We start from the raw sequence: 18,724 nt of genomic DNA, 5'->3' as shown, positions 1-18,724 counted from the left end.
TACTTTCATTTTGTGATTAAAAAATTAAAAAACAAAAGTGTTACCAAACGACACCATAACTTTTGAACAATATTTTACAAATGATTATATAAAAAAATTATTAACATTATTAGAATTTGAGTATTTACTTATAAATACTCAAATTTTTATATCACACCCTATAAATAAAGTAAGATTATACTAATCTTAATTTATCATGTTTTAATAGTTATTATATTTAGTATTATATTTAAGCTTTATTATTATTTTAACTTATTTATAATTAATAAATTTATATTTTATTATTATTATTATTAAATTATAAAGTTTTTTAATGTATCGTGCCATATTTTTTTGGGTTTGTCGTGTTTTTTATTTTTTAAGCTAGTTTATTTGTGCTTACGTATCGTGCCTTTCGTACTTCTCGTACCGTATTGTGCTTAAAGATATATTTTTCGTGTCTTGTCGTACCAATTTGTAACATTGTAGTGTATCGTATTTAAATCCGTATTTTTTTTTTCGTATCTAGTGGTACTCTTACCAATTTTATGTCTTGTGAAAAAACCAGCCTCATACAACACTTGTCTCACATACCATTTTGGTGATAAAGTAACTTTTTTTTTTTAAAAAAAAAAAGGTTAAATAATGCTACATAACCATTGTTTATTTTGGACAATAATGTTTATAAAATTAATTTTAAATGTTGAGCAAAATACACATGTGGTAAAGACCAATAGAGATGCTCTAACTGTTCTGCTCTCTGCTGCTATCTTTTCTTTTTTTATCATCACCACTCCACTTTGTGTGCGTGCGGACTACTACAACTACTGTACGTACACACATCACATGTGTTTTTCAAAAGTTTACTTAATTAATTAATTTTAATAATTAATGCTTTCCTATCATATTCCTTAATTTTTAGAAGTTATTACTTACTTTATAGTTTAGGGTTTACATTGTAATTTTAAAATATTGTTTTGGTAGATTTTTTTAGGCTAATTAGGATTTTTATTCTTATGTATTAAATTATGTCCCTTAAAATTTTTTAGCCGTTAAAAATTTCTCATGAATTATTGAGATTGTTGGATTTAACGATATTTATCCAGTTTCACTCAATTTTACTAATTCTATGATTGTCTATGTAATAAATCATGCTCCCTAGACTTTAATATATACCAAATCATGCTCTTCAAACTTTGACATGTACCAAATCAAATCCCTTGAATTTTCATTCATGTTAGACTTTCCTAACTAAAATTAGAAAGAAAAAATCTTTAAATCTAACAATCTCAATAGTTGATGGGATATGATTTGGTACATGTAAAAGTTAAGAGGACAAAAATCCTTATTAGTTGAGTTTTTATCTAGTTTGGCATACAAGAGAGCTTTTTTAATTTTTTTTTTTAAGATCGTGTACGTTATAGTTATTAAGGACCAACTGTAAATTTTCGAAAAATTCTGAGTAGTTTACAATACCGAAAAAAAAAAATTATATATTATATTACAAGTGTACGTATGGTAAGTAATTGTTTAAATCTTATTTTTCTACTCTAAACTATTCAAATTTTTTTGACAATTTATAAATAATTTAAATAACTATAATATATGCAATCATGAAAAAAAAAATAGGACTAAAATACTCTTTTGGACACCAAAATAGATAAAGAGTCCACAAAAAAAAAAGTTGAAAAATAGTACAATAAAAAAATTTGAAATAAAATAAATAAATAAAAATAAAAAAGTAAAATCATAGAAGAATATACATTGAGTAAATGATTAGCATTTCCTTATTGCATATCATAAGATTGACTGTATCAATCCAAATGAACAATCACGATCGACCACAGTCACATTTCCCTCTATATTATTATATATTTAGCTAATTAAGATTTTTGCCTTCCGAAATTTGATATGTACTAAATTATATTTTCTAAACTTTTAATGTCGTTAAATGAAATTAGACAAAAATCCTTAAATCTAATAATCTCAATAGTTCAGGGAGAATTTTTAACAGCCAGAAAAGCTCAAGGAGCATGATTTAGTACATATTAAAATTTAAGAGGTAAAAATCATAATTAGCCTATATGTTTTTATATATATAGGGTGTAAAGTCTTTTTTTGGCAAGTTAGTTGACAAAATAATTTTTCCATTTATGGTAAGATTGGTGTGCATTCATATTCGATTTCTTACCTTATAAATTCGGATTGTAGTTGCCCTTTTCCTTGTTTGGAAAGTTGCACTTTCAAATTTGAACTTTCCTTTGTTGAAAACTTCTCAAAAGAGAAGGAATTCTCTTTTGGAAAGTTGTCTTTTTTAGGGAAACTTTGATTATTGCCTTTTCCTTATTAATTTCGATTGTATCTTGATACAATCAGAATATCTAATCTGTTTTTGGCAGGAATCAAGCATTGATAGAGGATCGGACCCGATTTTAGTAAGTTTCCCATTTCTGGTCAGATCTGCTGCGTCAGCATCCGAATCTGATGTAGCAGATCGTGTTTGTTTTTGGAAAGTTTTTGTACAGCTGCTAATTCGAACTTGTGGTTGCCTTTTTGGTTTCTATGATCTATAAATAGAGCCTAGAGAGCAACCATTCGAATTACCTCTTCCATTATTCATTTTCTACATTTATCTTTTGAGAGAAGAGAGTCTTTCTTTGTTTTGTGAGAGCCTAGTTGTTCATCTAGGTTCTAGTTGTTCTATTTCTGTTCTTACTCTATCCTAGAGGTTGTGAAGAACTACTTGACTGAACAAGAGATTGGTCTTCGGGAGAAGACTTGATAAAGCCTTACTTCGGGAGGAAGTAAGCACTTGGTCTTCGGGAGAAGACTTGTTGAAGCCTTACTTCGGGAGGAAGTAAGCACTTGGTCTTCGGGAGAAGACTTGTTGAAGCCTTACTTCGGGAGGAAGTAAGCACTCACACTTCAAAGACGAAGGGAGTTCGGGCTTGAAGGTGTTTCAAGAAGTCAGATTCATAAAGTGGATTACAAAGGATTGCGGCAATACTTTAGAGGGAGTCTAAACTTGTTTAAGTCAATTGTCTTTGTAATTTTGATACTTTATTAATTGATTTCATTCTCTGGCTTGGCCCCATGGACTAGGAGTGTTTGGGAGAACACTGATACCACGTATAAATCTCTTGTGTCAAGTTATTTAATTTTCTGCAAATATATTTATATTACGCACTGTTCCGTTTTGCTGTAGCAGAATTACTTTCTGCTGCTGCAAATGCTTACAGTTTTTATATTTTCGTATATACAACTGACATTTGCAAAAACACGGTTTTTCACTTGGTATCAGAGCGGGACACTAAACTCTTAGTGTGGTCCTATAACGTTTTTGTTAGAATGTCATTTTTTGCAGAAGGAAGTTCTATTTCTAGACCACCGTTGCTTAATGACTCTAACTATCCTTATTGGAAAGTTAGAATGAGGGCCTTCATCAAATCTCAAGATGAGAAGGCGTGGAGAATGGTTCTATCAGGTTGGTCTCCTCCAGTTGAGACAGATTCTTCAGGTAATACTATTATAAAATCTGAACTGGAATGGTCTATTGAAGATGATAAACTATCTGCCTACAATAGCAAAGCCTTGCATGCTATCTTTAATGGTGTAGGTGAGGGTTACATTAAACTTATATCATCTTGTGTTTCTGCTAAGGAAGCTTGGGAGATTCTTCAAACTCAGTTTAAAGGAACTTCTGATGTGAAAAGATCTAGATTTATCATGCTTCAAACTAAATTTGATGAGCTTAGAATGTCTGATAATGAAACTTTAACTGAATTTTATGAAAAATTATCTGACATTGCTAATGAATATTTTGCTCTTGGAGAAAAGCTTGATGATTCTGTTCTTGTGAGAAAAATTGTTAGAGTTCTTCCAGAAAGGTTTGATACTAAACTTTTGGCAATGGAGGAAGCTAAAGATTTTAGCACTATGAAAGTGGAAGAATTGATGGGTTCCTTACGTACTTTTGAATTAAATCAACTGATTAAACAAAAGGACAAACCCAAATCCATTGCTGATAAAGGTAAAAGTATTGCTTTGAAAGTTGCTGATAATGAAAATTCTGATAGTGAATGTGATGATGAGATTGCTTTATTAACTAAGAATTTTCAGAAATATATGAAAAAGATGGGAAATAAAAAGAATATTTTGAAAGGTTCAAAAGGTAATACTTTCATTAAACCATCTGTCTCTAACAAAAAGGGAATTCAGTGCAGGGAATGTGAAGGTTTTGGGCATACTCAAGCTGAGTGTGCAAACACTTTGAAAAAGAATAAGAAAAGTTTCAATGTCACTTGGAGTGATGATGAAACCGAAAGTGATGAAGATATTGCTGAAAATGTTGCCCTAACCTCTGTTATGACTAATGTGTTGTGTGATTCACAGGTGAAAGCTAGATTGGTATGTCTGAATAATACCACCAAACAAGAGGAATCAGATTCAGATGAGTCTGAAATCTGTGAAGAATCTCTTGCTGAATCATACAAAGTCATGTATGAAAAATGGATTCAGGTTGCTTCTGAAAATAGAGAGTTGAATAAATTGAATAAAAAATTGTCTCATCAGATTGAAATGTGTGATTTGAAAATAAAAGAATATGAGACAAGTTTTTGTGATAAAGATGAAAAAATCTCTCCATTAAAGAAGGAACTTGAAAATTTTAAGAAAAATGTTCAAATGCTTAACCCTGGATCTTCTATTTGAAAAAGCTCAGAATGCAGGTCAGAGAGGTTTCGCAGGCCTTGGTTCTAATGGAATGGAAAGTTCTGGAGTCACGAAGTTTGTAAAATCTAGTGTTCCAACGAATCACCTTGAGGCTACAAACTCTGCCGTAACAGTTTCACAGCCTGGTGCAGCAAGAACAGCTTCTGATGCTGCAAAATCTCCAGGATTTTCAAAAAGGGTAAGATCTCAGGTAAAAAGATTTGTTCCCATTTGTCATTTTTGTGGTAGAAAAGGTCATATCAGACCTAAATGTTTCACATTGAACAATCTCTTTAAAACAAATTATTTTGATAATTTGAAAAAATCTCAAAAGAAACATAAAGGTTTGAAACAAATATGGGTGAAAAAGAAGTGTCTAATGGTTTTTCCGATAAAGCTATTTGTTTCTCAAATGTGGTATTTTGACAGTGGTTGCTCTAGACATATGACAGGTGACAAGGATTTTTTGACTAACATTCGGCCTATGCAATGTGGAGAAGTCACTTTTGGTAATGGCTTATTTGGAAAAGTTGTTGGTATGGGAACTCTAAATTTTGAAGGGTTACCTAGACTGAAAAATGTGATGTTAGTTGAAGGACTGAGGGCTAATTTACTTAGCATCAGTCAAATATGTGATCAAGGGTTTACTGTTTCTTTTGATAGTGATCATTGTTATGTTCTGAATGATGACAATGAATGTATCTTGCAAGGATTTCGATCCAATGATAACTGTTACACTCTAACCCTTGTGTTTACTTGTCATTCAGCTATCAACAACACCACAGATCTGTGGCATGCCAAGCTTGGGCATATTAATTTTAAAAACCTGAAAAAAGCTTGTCAAATGCAGGTATTGTTCGAGGTCTTCCCAAGCTTGGTAAGGAAAGTGAAGGTAAGTGTGAACCGTGTCAACTTGGGAAGCAATTAAAAATCACTCACAAGCCTGTGTCTGATATCAATACCTCAAAGGTATTGGAATTGCTTCACATGGATCGTATGGGTCCAATCCAAGTTGAAAGTTTGAATGGTAAACGATATATCTTTGTGTGTGTTGATGATTTCTCTCGTTTTACTTGGGTAGATTTCTTAAGAGAAAAATCTGACACTTTTGATGCCTTTAAAACTCTTTGTCTGAGATTAAGAGTTGAGAAAGGTTGTAATATTGGGAAAATTGTTCGAATTCGAAGTGATCATGGTAAGGAGTTTGAAAATTACGTGTATGATGATTTTTGCAAGTCTACGGTATAACTCATGAATTTTCAGCTCCCAAAACTCCTCAACAAAATGGAGTTGTTGAGAGGAAGAATCGAACATTGCAGGAAATGGCAAGAGTGATGTTAAATAGCAAGAAGTTGACAAAGCGCTTATGGGCTGAAGCTATTAACACAGCTTGCTACATAATAAACAGAGTGTTTATTCGTCCAGGTACCTCAAAAACATCTTATGAAATCTGGAAAGGTAAGCGTCCCAATGTAAGTCATTTTCATGTTTTTGGATGTGTGTGTTATGTCTATAGAGATCGTGAGCATATTGGTAAATTTGATGCTAAAAGTGATGTTGGTGTGTTTATTGGATATTCCTTAAACAGTAGAGCTTATCGTGTTTATAACATGAGAACTCAAACTGTTTTGGAATCAGCTAATGTGGTTGTTGATGATTTTAGAGATTTTTCAGAGTTTTCAACAGAAGCCAAGATAGATAGTCTCATGGATACTCCTCCAGAAGTTGTAACGAGATCCCGATGCGGCAGAACCCATTGCCGATGCCGCAAATGACGAATCCGTCTGCCGCAACCGAAACCGGAGAACCGAACCGTCTATCTTGACTCATCCAAACATCATCACTGACTCTATTCAGAAAGAACCAAGCACCGAGTCAAACCGAATCATCCAAAAGATCTCATCCTTGGAAATCCTGAAGAAAGCATGGTAACTCGCAGAAGGTATATTAATTTAATCAGCTTTCTTTGCTTTGTCTCTCAATATGAACCGAAAAATGTGAAGGAAGCCATGACCTTTGAGGAATGGCTCAATGCAATGCAAGAGGAACTCAACCAATTTGTTCGCAACAAGGTATGGATTTTGGTCCGAAGACCAAAAGGTATAAATGTTATTGGAACAAAGTGGTTGTTTAAAAATAAAAGTGATGAGTTCGGTACAATTGTGAGAAACAAGGCACGTTTGGTGGCTCAAGGGTACACACAGGTAGAAGGTATTGATTTTGATGAAACTTTTGCTCCTGTTGCAAGATTAGAATCAATTCGTTTACTTTTGTGTATTGCTTGTATTCTGAATATTAAATTGTTTCAAATGGATGTGAAATCTGCCTTCCTAAATGGTATTTGAATGAGGAAGTTTATGTTGAGCAACCAAAAGGATTCGAAGATCCTCAATTTCCAGACCATGTATACAAACTTGAAAAAGCTTTGTATGGTCTGAAACAAGCTCCTCGAGTTTGGTATGAAAGGTTGACTCAATTTTTACTTTCTCATGGCTATCACAGAGGTAGTGTGGATAAAACTCTTTTCATCAAACATATAAAATCTGATTTTATCATTGCTCAAATTTATGTTGATGATATAGTTTTTGGTTCTACATCTAACCATGAAGTGCAGGTATTTGTTGATCAAATGAAAAGTGAATTTGAAATGAGCATGGTTGGTGAGCTTAATTTCTTTCTGGGTCTTCAAGTGAGACAAATGGAAGGAGGTACATTTGTATCTCAAAGCAAGTATGCTAAGAACCTGGTCAAGAAATTTGGCCTTGAATCGGCTAAGCAGGTAAGTACTCCTATGAGCACCACACTGAAATTAACAAAAGATGAGAATGGAGTAAAGGTAGACACTACACTCTATCGTAGCATGATTTGAAGTCTTTTGTATTTAACTGCTAGTCGTCTTGATATCTGTTACAGTGTGGGAGTGTGTGCTAGATATCAAAGTAATCCTATGGAATCTCATGTATCAGCTGTAAAAAGGATTATTAGATATGTCAATAGCACTCCTGATTATGGAATTTGGTACTCGAAAGATACCAATTCAAATCTTGCTTGTTTTAGTGATGCAGATTGGGCAGGAAATGCTGATGATCGAAAGAGCACAAGTGGAGGGTGTTTCTTTCTTGGGAATAATCTAGTATCTTGGCATAGCAAGAAACAGAATTCCATCTCCTTATCCATCGCCGAAGCCGAGTACATCGGCTGTTGGCGATTGTTGTACTCAACTATTGTGGTTGAAACAAATGTTGATTGATTATGGTTTGAATTGGGTGTTTTGACTATTTTTTGTGACAATACTAGTGCCATAAATATTTCCAAAAATCCTGTTCAACATTCTAGAACAAAGCACATTGATATAAGACACCACTTTATCAGGGAACTTGTTGAAAATAAATCATTGCAATTAGAATATGTTGATACTGAAAAACAATTAGCTGATATTTTCACAAAGGCCCTAGATGCAAGTCGCTTTGACTCCCTCAGAAAGTCGTTGGGAGTTTGCATTGTTTAATTTTATCTATTCATAATTCTTGTACAATAGTGTTATGTGATTCATCTCTAGCTCTTAATCTTCTATCATTGTATTTTGACAAATCATGTTTATGCTTTTGGATTATAATTAGTTAGGATCTCAGTCTGATCATATTTTGTGATGTTGTGCTAAAAGGTTCATGTTACTCTTTATGTGTGTCTAGGATTAAATAATGTTCTTATACAGAGTTGAGCAATTTTTGTTTCAGTCTTGTCAGGCCACTTCTTTGGAATAGAGCTACCCATACTGAGGTGTGAAAGCCATCTGATGAGTAAGCTGGAACATTGTAATTAGCAACTATGATGAGGATGCACTACCATAGAAAAGGGCTACCTTCAGTATGGTGTGAAAGCATCCAGTTGCGGGATCAAATTGAAAAAGGCGAAAATGAAAAATCTTGCCAAGGACAATGATCCTATTTTCACTGCACACACTTATGTCTGACAAGTGTGTTCAATTCTGTAAGTCTCCTCTATTAAAATTAAATTGATAATCCTGGTACACAATTTTCAGTAACATGCATATCTTTTTCCTTAACATCAATTAGTATGATTATTTTATGAGATACTAATTAGTTATTTTCCTTAAAAGCATAACATGTATTTTATTTTGTCAATTGTCAATGATATTTGATTTCTTTGCTTGATTCGAATCACATATATTTATTGTACACATTGTATTTTATTTTCAGTTTTAATTAAAAAAAAAAAAAAAGAGGGAGGCGTGTGACTTGCTTCATGGGTCAAGAAAATCTTGTGCATAAATGGTAAGTATCAACATTCATTCTTCTTTGATTTATTTTTGATATGTTTCCATTTAAAGATTGATCTTTTATATGTAATGTGTCTTTAATCTTGAAAGATTGACCTATTTTTGGAAATATTGTTGGTAATTCTAGTTTCCTTTTATTTTTATTTTTTTTAAAAAAAAGGGGAAAGAAGTTGCAAGGAGTGGGCAGTTTCCTTGTGTAATCGTGGGCTGGTGGTTTCTCAAATATGTTGAAATTGGTTTCCTTTTTGCTAAACTCTCCCATGTTTATTTCAACCAATTTTTGTCATTCACTCTCACCACCTACCCGATTCTTTTTCTTTGTCTCTCTTGCTTGTTTGCTGTTCATTGTCTCTTTCAGATCAAAATAGTGAGAACAAAGAACCTAGGGCATCCCAAAAAGGAAAATGGTGGAATCTAAACAAGCCCCCTCAAATGCTCTTCTTGCTGCTCCAATCGTCTTGCTGCCATGGAGGAGGTTCAGCAAGAGATGTCCAAGCAGTTGTCCTCATTGATCAAGCTTTATGGGGCATAAGTTTTCTTTCTTTTTGTTTTTGTTGGACATATTTCTATCTTTTCATTTCTTTTTGTCTTTGGCCCTTATAGATAAACAAAAAGGGGGAGTAATTGTATACTCAACTGTCTAGGGGGAGTTTTTATGTTTATTTTGCTAACTTTGTTTTGTAGGTGTTTGTTAATTAATAATATTTTGATTATCTAAAGTGCCAAAGGGGGAGATTGTTAGGTCCTTTTTTGGCAATTTAGTTGTCAAAATATTTCTTAATTAATGTGCATTTTATTGAGCATTCAATTTGTTTTTATCAACTCTAGACCATTTTTCCAGGGGGAGTTGTGTTTGGTACTTGTGAACTTATTTGGTTTAAACGTTAGCATGTTTCTTTAGTTATTGTTGGTTTTCGATTGTGTTACTCAGGGGGAGTAGTTATTTGTTATGGCTAACTTTAACTTGCAGGTACTTTGTGTTAAAAATTATTTTGTTTATCTAAAGTGCCAAAGGGGGAGATTGTAAAGTCTTTTTTTGGCAAGTTAGTTGACAAAATAATTTTTCCATTTATGGTAAGATTGGTGTGCATTCATATTCGATTTCTTACCTTATAAATTCGGATTGTAGTTGCCCTTTTCCTTGTTTGGAAAGTTGCACTTTCAAATTTGAACTTTCCTTTGTTGAAAACTTCTCAAAAGAGAAGGAATTCTCTTTTGGAAAGTTGTCTTTTTTAGGGAAACTTTGATTATTGCCTTTTCCTTATTAATTTCGATTGTATCTTGATACAATCAGAATATCTAATCTGTTTTTGGCAGGAATCAAGCATTGATAGAGGATCGGACCCGATTTTAGTAAGTTTCCCGTTTCTGGTCAGATCTGCTGCGTCAGCATCCGAATCTGATGTAGCAGATCGTGTTTGTTTTTGGAAAGTTTTTGTACAGCTGCTAATTCGAACTTGTGGTTGCCTCTTTGGTTTCTATGATCTATAAATAGAGCCTAGAGAGCAACCATTCGAATTACCTCTTCCATTATTCATTTTCTACATTTATCTTTTGAGAGAAGAGAGTCTTTCTTTGTTTTGTGAGAGCCTAGTTGTTCATCTAGGTTCTAGTTGTTCTATTTCTGTTCTTACTCTATCCTAGAGGTTGTGAAGAACTACTTGACTGAACAAGAGATTGGTCTTCGGGAGAAGACTTGATAAAGCCTTACTTCGGGAGGAAGTAAGCACTTGGTCTTCGGGAGAAGACTTGTTGAAGCCTTACTTCGGGAGGAAGTAAGCACTTGGTCTTCGGGAGAAGACTTGTTGAAGCCTTACTTCGGGAGGAAGTAAGCACTCACACTTCAAAGACGAAGGGAGTTCGGGCTTGAAGGTGTTTCAAGAAGTCAGATTCATAAAGTGGATTACAAAGGATTGCGGCAATACTTTAGAGGGAGTCTAAACTTGTTTAAGTCAATTGTCTTTGTAATTTTGATACTTTATTAATTGATTTCATTCTCTGGGCGTGGCCCCGTGGACTAGGAGTGTTCGGGAGAACACTGATACCACATATAAATCTCTTGTGTCAAGTTATTTATTTTTCTGCAAATATTTTATATTCTGCCTGTTCCGTTTTGCTGTAGCAGAATTACTTTCTGCTGCTACAAACGCTTACAGTTTTTATATTTTCGTATATACAACTGACATTTGCAAAAACACGGTTTTTCATAGGGTGTCTACACATTTAGTACCATGTGTTTTATCTAAATATAAGTTTGGTACCCAATATTTTTAATATTAATGCTTATTTGGTATGGCTGATAAACATATATATATATCGAGTGTGTATGTCTTGTCTTGTGACATGGTTGTGTACGCTCTCTTAGGGTGTTTTTGTTCATTGGTTTCTGTTTGAAAAGTTCTGTTTTGTCGTGTCTATGCGAGTATTGTGAGTTTCAACTATGGCTTCCAGTAGTCGTCAAGGTATAGTGGATGAGGAGGATGGATCTAACATATGGTTAGATTAAGAATCAGATGCAGTGTTGGCATACGACACAAATGATCAAACTGAGAAAGATTATGATGATTGGTGGTGTCTTGTTGGAAGGTTTTTGACAGAAAGATCTATAGACTTTGATACTATGCAACACCTTATGGCCTCGCCATGGCAACCTGGAAATGGGATGTTTGTGAAGGAATTAAAGACAACCCGATTTTTATTCCAGTTTCACCATGAAATTGACATTCAAAGTGTCATTGAACGTAGTCCTTGGACGTTCAATAAATTCCTTCTGGTTTTTCCAAGACCGAAACCTGGTGAGAATCCCAGATTGGTTGAGTTGAATGAGGTGGATTTGTGGGTTCAATTGCATGACTTACAGTTAGGGTTTAGAACTGCTACAATGGCTAAAGATGTGGGGAATAACATTCGTAAATTTGTTGAGGCTGATGAGAAGAATTTTATGGGACTTTGGAGGGACTTTCTTTGGGTCAGAGTCACTATCAATGTTTCTAAGCCTCTCAAAAGACGTATGAGGCTTCAGAATAATGTTGGAATTGAGTTTTGGACAAACTTCAAATATGAGCATCTTCCTACATTTTTTTTATATGTGGGATTATGGGACACTCTGACAAATTCTATCCTCGGAGATTCGATGTTACAGATGGTATGATGGTTAAATCATATGGCGACTGGATGAGAGTTTAACCAAGGCGCACCAATCATATGATTGGGAAGAAATGGATAAAATAGTTTAGGGTGGCAACGGATGAGTGTCAGATGCATGAAGATCAACTGTACTTAGGCCATGATACCAGAAGGGCTCCGACGGGACAGTTAATGCCACCAGCTATTTCGAATCAAACAACTGTGATGAAGGAGAAAATAGGGGTCAAGGATCACGTAATAAAGAGGTAGTTATTGGACAGAATAGTGAATCAAAGATTGGAGAGATAGGAGGGTGGACTGATGTTGATTGTGGGCAAAATAACGCCATTAATGTAGATGAAGATTGTTTGATGGTTGTTGACTCAAAAAGACGTAGAACAGAGATGGGCCTTGGTGTGGGTTCAAAAGATATTTTGGGAAAGAGGAGTTCGGCCCAAGTTTAAATGGATTCAAAAAATGTGGATTCGGTGGGTTCTGGTTTCCAGGCCCAACAACCATTATGAGCCTTTTATCATGGAATTGCCATGGGCTTGGAAACCCATGGACTTTACAGTTCCTTAAGGATATTGTGATCCAAAAGAAGCCCAACTTTGTGTTTCTCTGTGAGACACTCTGTAGACGTGATCAAGTTGAGAAGGTGAGAGTATCTTTGGGTTTTGATGGTATGGTTGTTGTGTATGTGAAGGGTAAAAGTGGGGGTATAGCTCTTCTGTGGAGACATGAAGAAGAAGTTTCTCTTATTCGATTTGTTGATAATTATATAGATGTGGAAGTTACTGTTGTGGGACAATTGAAATGGAGGTTCACAGGCCTTTATGGTAAACCAAACCGAAGCAAAAGGAAGGCAACATGGGATTTGCTTCGAACACTAGCTGCTGCTTCCAATCTTCCCTGGTGCGTTATGGAGGATTTGAACAATGTGGTGTCTCATAACGACAAACAAGGTGGCAATCGATATCCTGATTTCTTGATTCAGAGGTTTCAACAAGCTCTTGCTGAGAGTGGGCTTCAGGATATGGACTTATGTGGTTACCCATTTACATGGGAAAGGGGTAGGGGAACAAACAGTTGGATTGAAGTGCGCCTCGATAGGGGGTCAGTTAACCAATCTTGGTTAGACATGTTTAATGCAGCTAAACTTTATAACCTTGAAGTTTCGACGTCAGACCATTGTCCGATTTTCATGGACTTGACTTCTGAATTGGCTAATCCTACAATTTGAAGATTTAGGTTCGAGAATGCCTGGCTCCGTGAACCCATGTGCATTCAACTTGCTAAGGAGAGTTGGGATGGTTGTAGTGGGAGTGATGTCCAAGAAAGGTGGCAGCTTGTAGTAGACAGTTGAAGTGTTGGGGTAAGGAGTATACATGTAATTTTAAGAAGAGAATTGGGAGATGGAAAAAAGAGATGAATAGATGGAAGTTCGGGCGTGATGAAACATCTATTACGAATTTCAAATAGGCAAAACACAACCTGGTTGAAACGTATGCTCAGCGAGAGATATTTTGGCGTCAAAGGTCCAAGCAATTGTGGCTTCAAGATGGTGATAATAACAACAAGTTTTTTCATGCCTCAGCATCTGCTCGTCGTCGAAATAACTCCATTAAGAGGCTAAAAAATTCTTCAGTTCATTGGGTCGATTGGAAGTCTGGATTAATAGATGTTATGATAAATTACTTTATCAATGTTTTTGCTTCTGCTCATACCGATTGGCGTGAGGTTATAGCTGCTGTTCAGTCGCGTGTTACGACTGCTCAAAATGAAGACTTGTTGCAGCCTGTTACTTTTGAGGAGGTTCGCAAAGCTCTCTTCCAAATGCATCCGGACAAGTCTCCGAGACCTGACGGAATGACTCCGGGTTCCTTTCAGAGATGTTGGTCTGTGGTTGGTAATGATGTTTTCAACTTTGTTAATTTTTTTTTTTTTGAATTTGGCTATTTTCTTACTCGTATAAATGCAACCAACCTTGTTTTGATTCCAAAAAGAAGCAACCACAAGATATGGGAGATTTTTGACCGATATCCCTCTGTAATGTCCTATACAAAATAATATCCAAGGTCATTGCTAATAGACTCAAAAATGTCCTTCCCACCATTATCTCTGAGACGTAAAGTGCCTTCTTGCAAGGCAGATTAATTTCTGACAATATCATGATCTCTTATGAGATTATGCATTATTTGAAGAGGGAAAGAAGAGGAAGAGATGGGTTCATGGCTCTCAAATTAGATATGAGAAAGCTTACGATAGATTGGAGTGGGGGTATATCAGAGCTATGTTAGAAAGGATGGGATTTGATGGAAGATGGATTAATTTAGTCGTTTTGTGTTAGCTCTGTTTCATTTTCTATTGTTCATGGAGGACATGAAATAGGCCCTATTGAAGCTTCACGTGGGATCAGACAAGGAGATCCATTATCCCCATATCTCTTCATTCTCTATGTGGAGGGTTTCTCGAGTCTTTTGCGTAGCTATGAACAAAGTGGATTACTTACGGGGTGTAAGATTGCTTGCCAAGCTCCAATTATTTCCCATATGTTGATTGCAGACGATAATTATATTTATTATAAAGCAACGAAAAAGGAAGCCTATAACATCAAAGAGTTGCTACACACATTTGAACAGACATCTGGGCAAAAGATAAACTTCTTAAAATCATCGGTTTTTTACAGCTGCAATACTAATACTGGTTTTCGTGATACTATTTGTGATTTTCTGGGTATCTTTGAGTCCGACGAAAATGGGTCTTACTTGGGTCTACCATACTCAATTGTAAGAAACAAAAATGCTATCCTTGGTTTTCTTAAAGACAAGCTGAGAAAAAGAATCAATGGTTGGGAAGGGCGGTTGCTATCCAGGGCGGGGAAAGAGGTGCTCTTAAAATCTGTTGCTCAAGCACCTATGAGTGTATTCTTATTGCCAGTCGATACTTGTAAAGAGCTTGAAAGACTTATGGCTAAGTTTTGGTGGAGTACGGGTTCTACTCAAACTAGAAGTACAAGTTGGATGAGTTGGAGTCGCATGTGTCGTCACAAACATGCTGGGGGCTTGGGGTTTCGTGACTTTCGAGATTTTAACATGGCTCTTCTTGGGAAGCAGGGTTGGAGGTTGTTGACTCATGATTCATCTTTGGTCGGGCGTGTTTTTAAAGCAATATACTACACTACAACAACTTTTCTGAAGTCTGAATTGGGTGATAAGGCGAAGCATTTTTGAAGCTAAAGACATGTTGATTTCTGGTGTATGTCGATCAATTGGCTCTGGAGAATCAGTCTCTATTCTGAATGACCTGTGGCTCCCTGATGCAAGTCCATTTGTTATGTCTAATCATCCTGCATTAATTAATCAATCTGTTAGCAGCCTCATGAAAATTGATTCAAGAACTTGGGATGAAGATATTATTCGAGACCTTTTTGAGGATAGAGATCAGACCCTCATTTTTTCTATTCAGCTAAGTGAAAATGCCTTGGAGGATCATTGGTGCTAGAAGTTTGAGAACGATGGAGGTTACATGGTCAACAATGCGTACAGACATCTTCAGGTGCTCAAGGGAGCTTGGCCTGCTGCACAACCGAAAAATCTTTGGCATACTCTCTGGAGTCTTAAAGTGCCCCCAAAGGTCTGCAATTTTTTGTGGAGGGCAGCGTCAGGTTGTTTGCCTACTTGTGTACAATTGCAGAAGAGACATGTACCAGTGAGTATAATCTGCCCTGTTTGCAATGTGGATGATGAGACTATTTTCCATGCTCTTGTTGATTGTCCTGTCGCGAGATCGTGTTGGAACGATCCTTTGTGGATGTTGGCAATATTACTAATGACGATTTTTACAATTGGCTCCTAGTGGTTGTGAACCGTGTGAAGAATGATGAGATGGAGGAGTTGGTGATGGTGGCGTGGGCGATTTGGAGGGCCAGTAATGAAGTTGTATGGCAGCAGGAGAGTTCTAATGCTGCAAGCATTGTTACATCTGCAAGATCAAGCCTAGATCAATATAAGATTGCTCAAGAACGGAGAGGTTATTCTCTATCTCATCTTGTTGATGATGGGAATAAATCTGAGCAATGGTCGAAATCCACTGGTAACAAGATCAAGGTAAATGTTGATGGAGCTTTGTTTGTTGAAGAAGGACGTTTTGGTTTGGGGTGTTCAGCCAGGGACAGTAATGGTAGATTGGTTGAAGCATTCACTCTAGGAAAGTTGGGTCTGGTCCAACCCGAAATGGCAGAAATCATTGGTATAAAGGAGACTTTGAGTTGGATTGATAGACATGATTGGCAAAATGTCGTTCTTGAGACCGATAGTTTACCGTGTGTCCAAGCTATTAAAAGCAACATTCCTATGTTGTCTCAATTTGAGTTACTTGTGCTTGATGTCCGTGAATTATTATTATCTTTGAATTACGTTGATATGTGTTTTGTTAAACGATCTGTAAACAAAGCAGCTCACTATCTTGCCATGAGCTCTTATTTCTCGTCAGGTCGTGCACTTCAATTAGAGGATTGTTCTTCTGAAGTGTGTTCTATTGTTCTGAACGATTGCTATCTTTAATAAAAAGTTGCTATGTTTATTCAAAAAAAAAAAATACTTATTTGGTATCTTGTATTTTAAAATTACCCCTATTTGGTACCCTAAATTCAAAATTTTTTGATAAAATTTTATTAATACAATTAACAGTCTAAAATTTTATGAAGTCTGAATTCAAATTTAATTATTTGATTACACATGACGACTGAGAACTGTTTGGTTAAATTGATAAAACTGTATTGATTAAATTTTACTTTAGGGTACTAAATATGTACAATTTAAAAATATGAGGTACTAATTAAGTATTATTGAAAACACATGGTACTAAATATATTTTTCATGAAAACACAATGTACTAAATGAATATATTCCTATATATATATATGGGTATGCTCTTAATGGGTATTACTTATGTATGGGTATTTTATTCTTGACCATTGGATTTAATGGTTGATATTTATAATCATTAATTAAATATTAAAAAATTAATATTTCCTATTTTGTTATTCTCTATATTCCTAAAATAGATAAAACTATTAATAGAAATAAAAAATTTATAAATGAAATTGTTATTTAAAAAATAAAACACACTAAAAAAATTAACAAACTATTTTTTTTAATAAAAATCATTTTAAAGATTAAAAAGAAAAAAAGTGTATATTTATCTTTTTATAAAATTTCTTCATACTAGAATTGTAAATTGCAATACTGAAAATAAAAAAATAATAATTTTAAGCTTTAGAATGTAATACACATAAAATGTATAAGATTTTTTTTAAACCTAAAATCTTTAATTTTATAATAATTAACAATTATTTATATGTTTTTATTTTTTTTTAAAATACTTGAGCTTACCAAATCTATAAGAACAAAACCAATGAAGAAAATTTTAACAAAAAAAAAAAAAAAATGAAGGAATAAAAAAGTGTCATAAACATTATTGAATAATGGCAATTGCCAACACAAAAATTTCAGCACAAAAAATTATATTTGACCCCTAGACAAGATTATCATCTTCCAATCCTAAAAATATAAATAATGAACAACACCTCATTAGTTATTCTAGGAGAATGATTCATGGTAATATCAAAAAAATCATTGGATGGTAATAATATTTTTCTAACAATGATAGCCTAAGTAAGAACTAAGAAGTATTGTGGCGTTTTATTTTTAAGAATATGAATAATATTAAGACAATTGGATTCCACAATCAAGCTCCTATTCTTCTAATAAAAAAAACACATTAATATACATGTATATGATTTTTAGTTTTACAATAATAAATTATTAATAAACTCATAATTTCATAAAATAATAAAGTATTAATTTTAATTAATTTTTAAAAATAATTTATATTTTTTTTTTCAAATTATTAGTTGTAATTATTATTTTCAATTTTATAAAAAATAAATATAATTTTTTTTTAAAAAAATAATTTTTAGAAACTTGCCATAAAAAGGTTATTAGATTATTACCTTATTAATTTTTTTTTGTTCCCATCAATGCTACAACCCATTAAGAAATTTTCTATATATATATATATATATATATATATATATATATATAAGATTTATTACTAATTTTTTGTTATCATCTCGTTGCCGCCCATAACTAACTACACTGCACATGATTTTCTATCTGTAATTATCCTTAGTATCATAATAGATTTCCAATCTGTAATCCCAACTGATTATTCAATATTTCTTTTTTTTTTTTTACTTTATATTTGTTTGATACCAATTAAGTACTACTTATTTTTGTTATTTGGAAGTTGGCTTTGGCTTCGTCACAACTTATGATTAAGGGTTAAGAACATGGGGTCATGTGAGAATATTTGACCAGCATATTTAGCATGTATAATAATTAATTAATAAGTACCAAAGCTCTAATTAATATATTTAACTAAAAATGTCTTTACGTGTAGAAGCATATGAAAAAGCGAAAAACAATACTTGAGATGGTATATTATAATTGCTAAAATTAGCTGTTTTGGCATTTTGATGGAATCGTATATATAATAGTTGTTTACATAGAAGAAAAAGTAGATGGTTAAAATGTAACATAAATT

At 34.0% G+C, this 18,724-nt stretch overlaps 1 protein-coding gene across 1 annotated transcript; it reads left to right on the top strand.

Annotated features, from left to right (window-relative positions):
* The first annotated feature begins 15,643 nt into the window (after positions 1-15,643).
* Positions 15,644-16,680, top strand: LOC115695374 (uncharacterized). The gene is made up of 2 exons (XM_030622442.1): positions 15,644-15,890; positions 15,974-16,680. The coding sequence occupies exons 1-2, from the start codon at positions 15,644-15,646 to the stop codon at positions 16,678-16,680; spliced, it is 954 nt and encodes a 317-aa protein (XP_030478302.1).
* The last annotated feature ends 2,044 nt before the right edge of the window (positions 16,681-18,724 follow it).

The sequence above is a fragment of the Cannabis sativa genome, chromosome X (assembly GCF_029168945.1).
Source record: "Cannabis sativa cultivar Pink pepper isolate KNU-18-1 chromosome X, ASM2916894v1, whole genome shotgun sequence".
NCBI lineage: Eukaryota > Viridiplantae > Streptophyta > Magnoliopsida > Rosales > Cannabaceae > Cannabis > Cannabis sativa.
The sequence above is the reverse complement of the archived record's forward strand: the minus strand, read 5'-3'. Positions and strand labels throughout refer to the sequence as shown.

What these genes read in the sequence shown, in the direction of transcription:
- LOC115695374 (XM_030622442.1), top strand. Translation starts at nt 15,644, where the DNA reads ATGGTCAACAATGCGTACAGACATCTTCAGGTGCTCAAGGGAGCTTGG. An exon ending in TTTCCATGCTCTTGTTGATT is followed by an intron (nt 15,891 to 15,973) that starts GTCCTGTCGCGA and finishes ATTGGCTCCTAG; the next exon opens with TGGTTGTGAACCGTGTGAAG.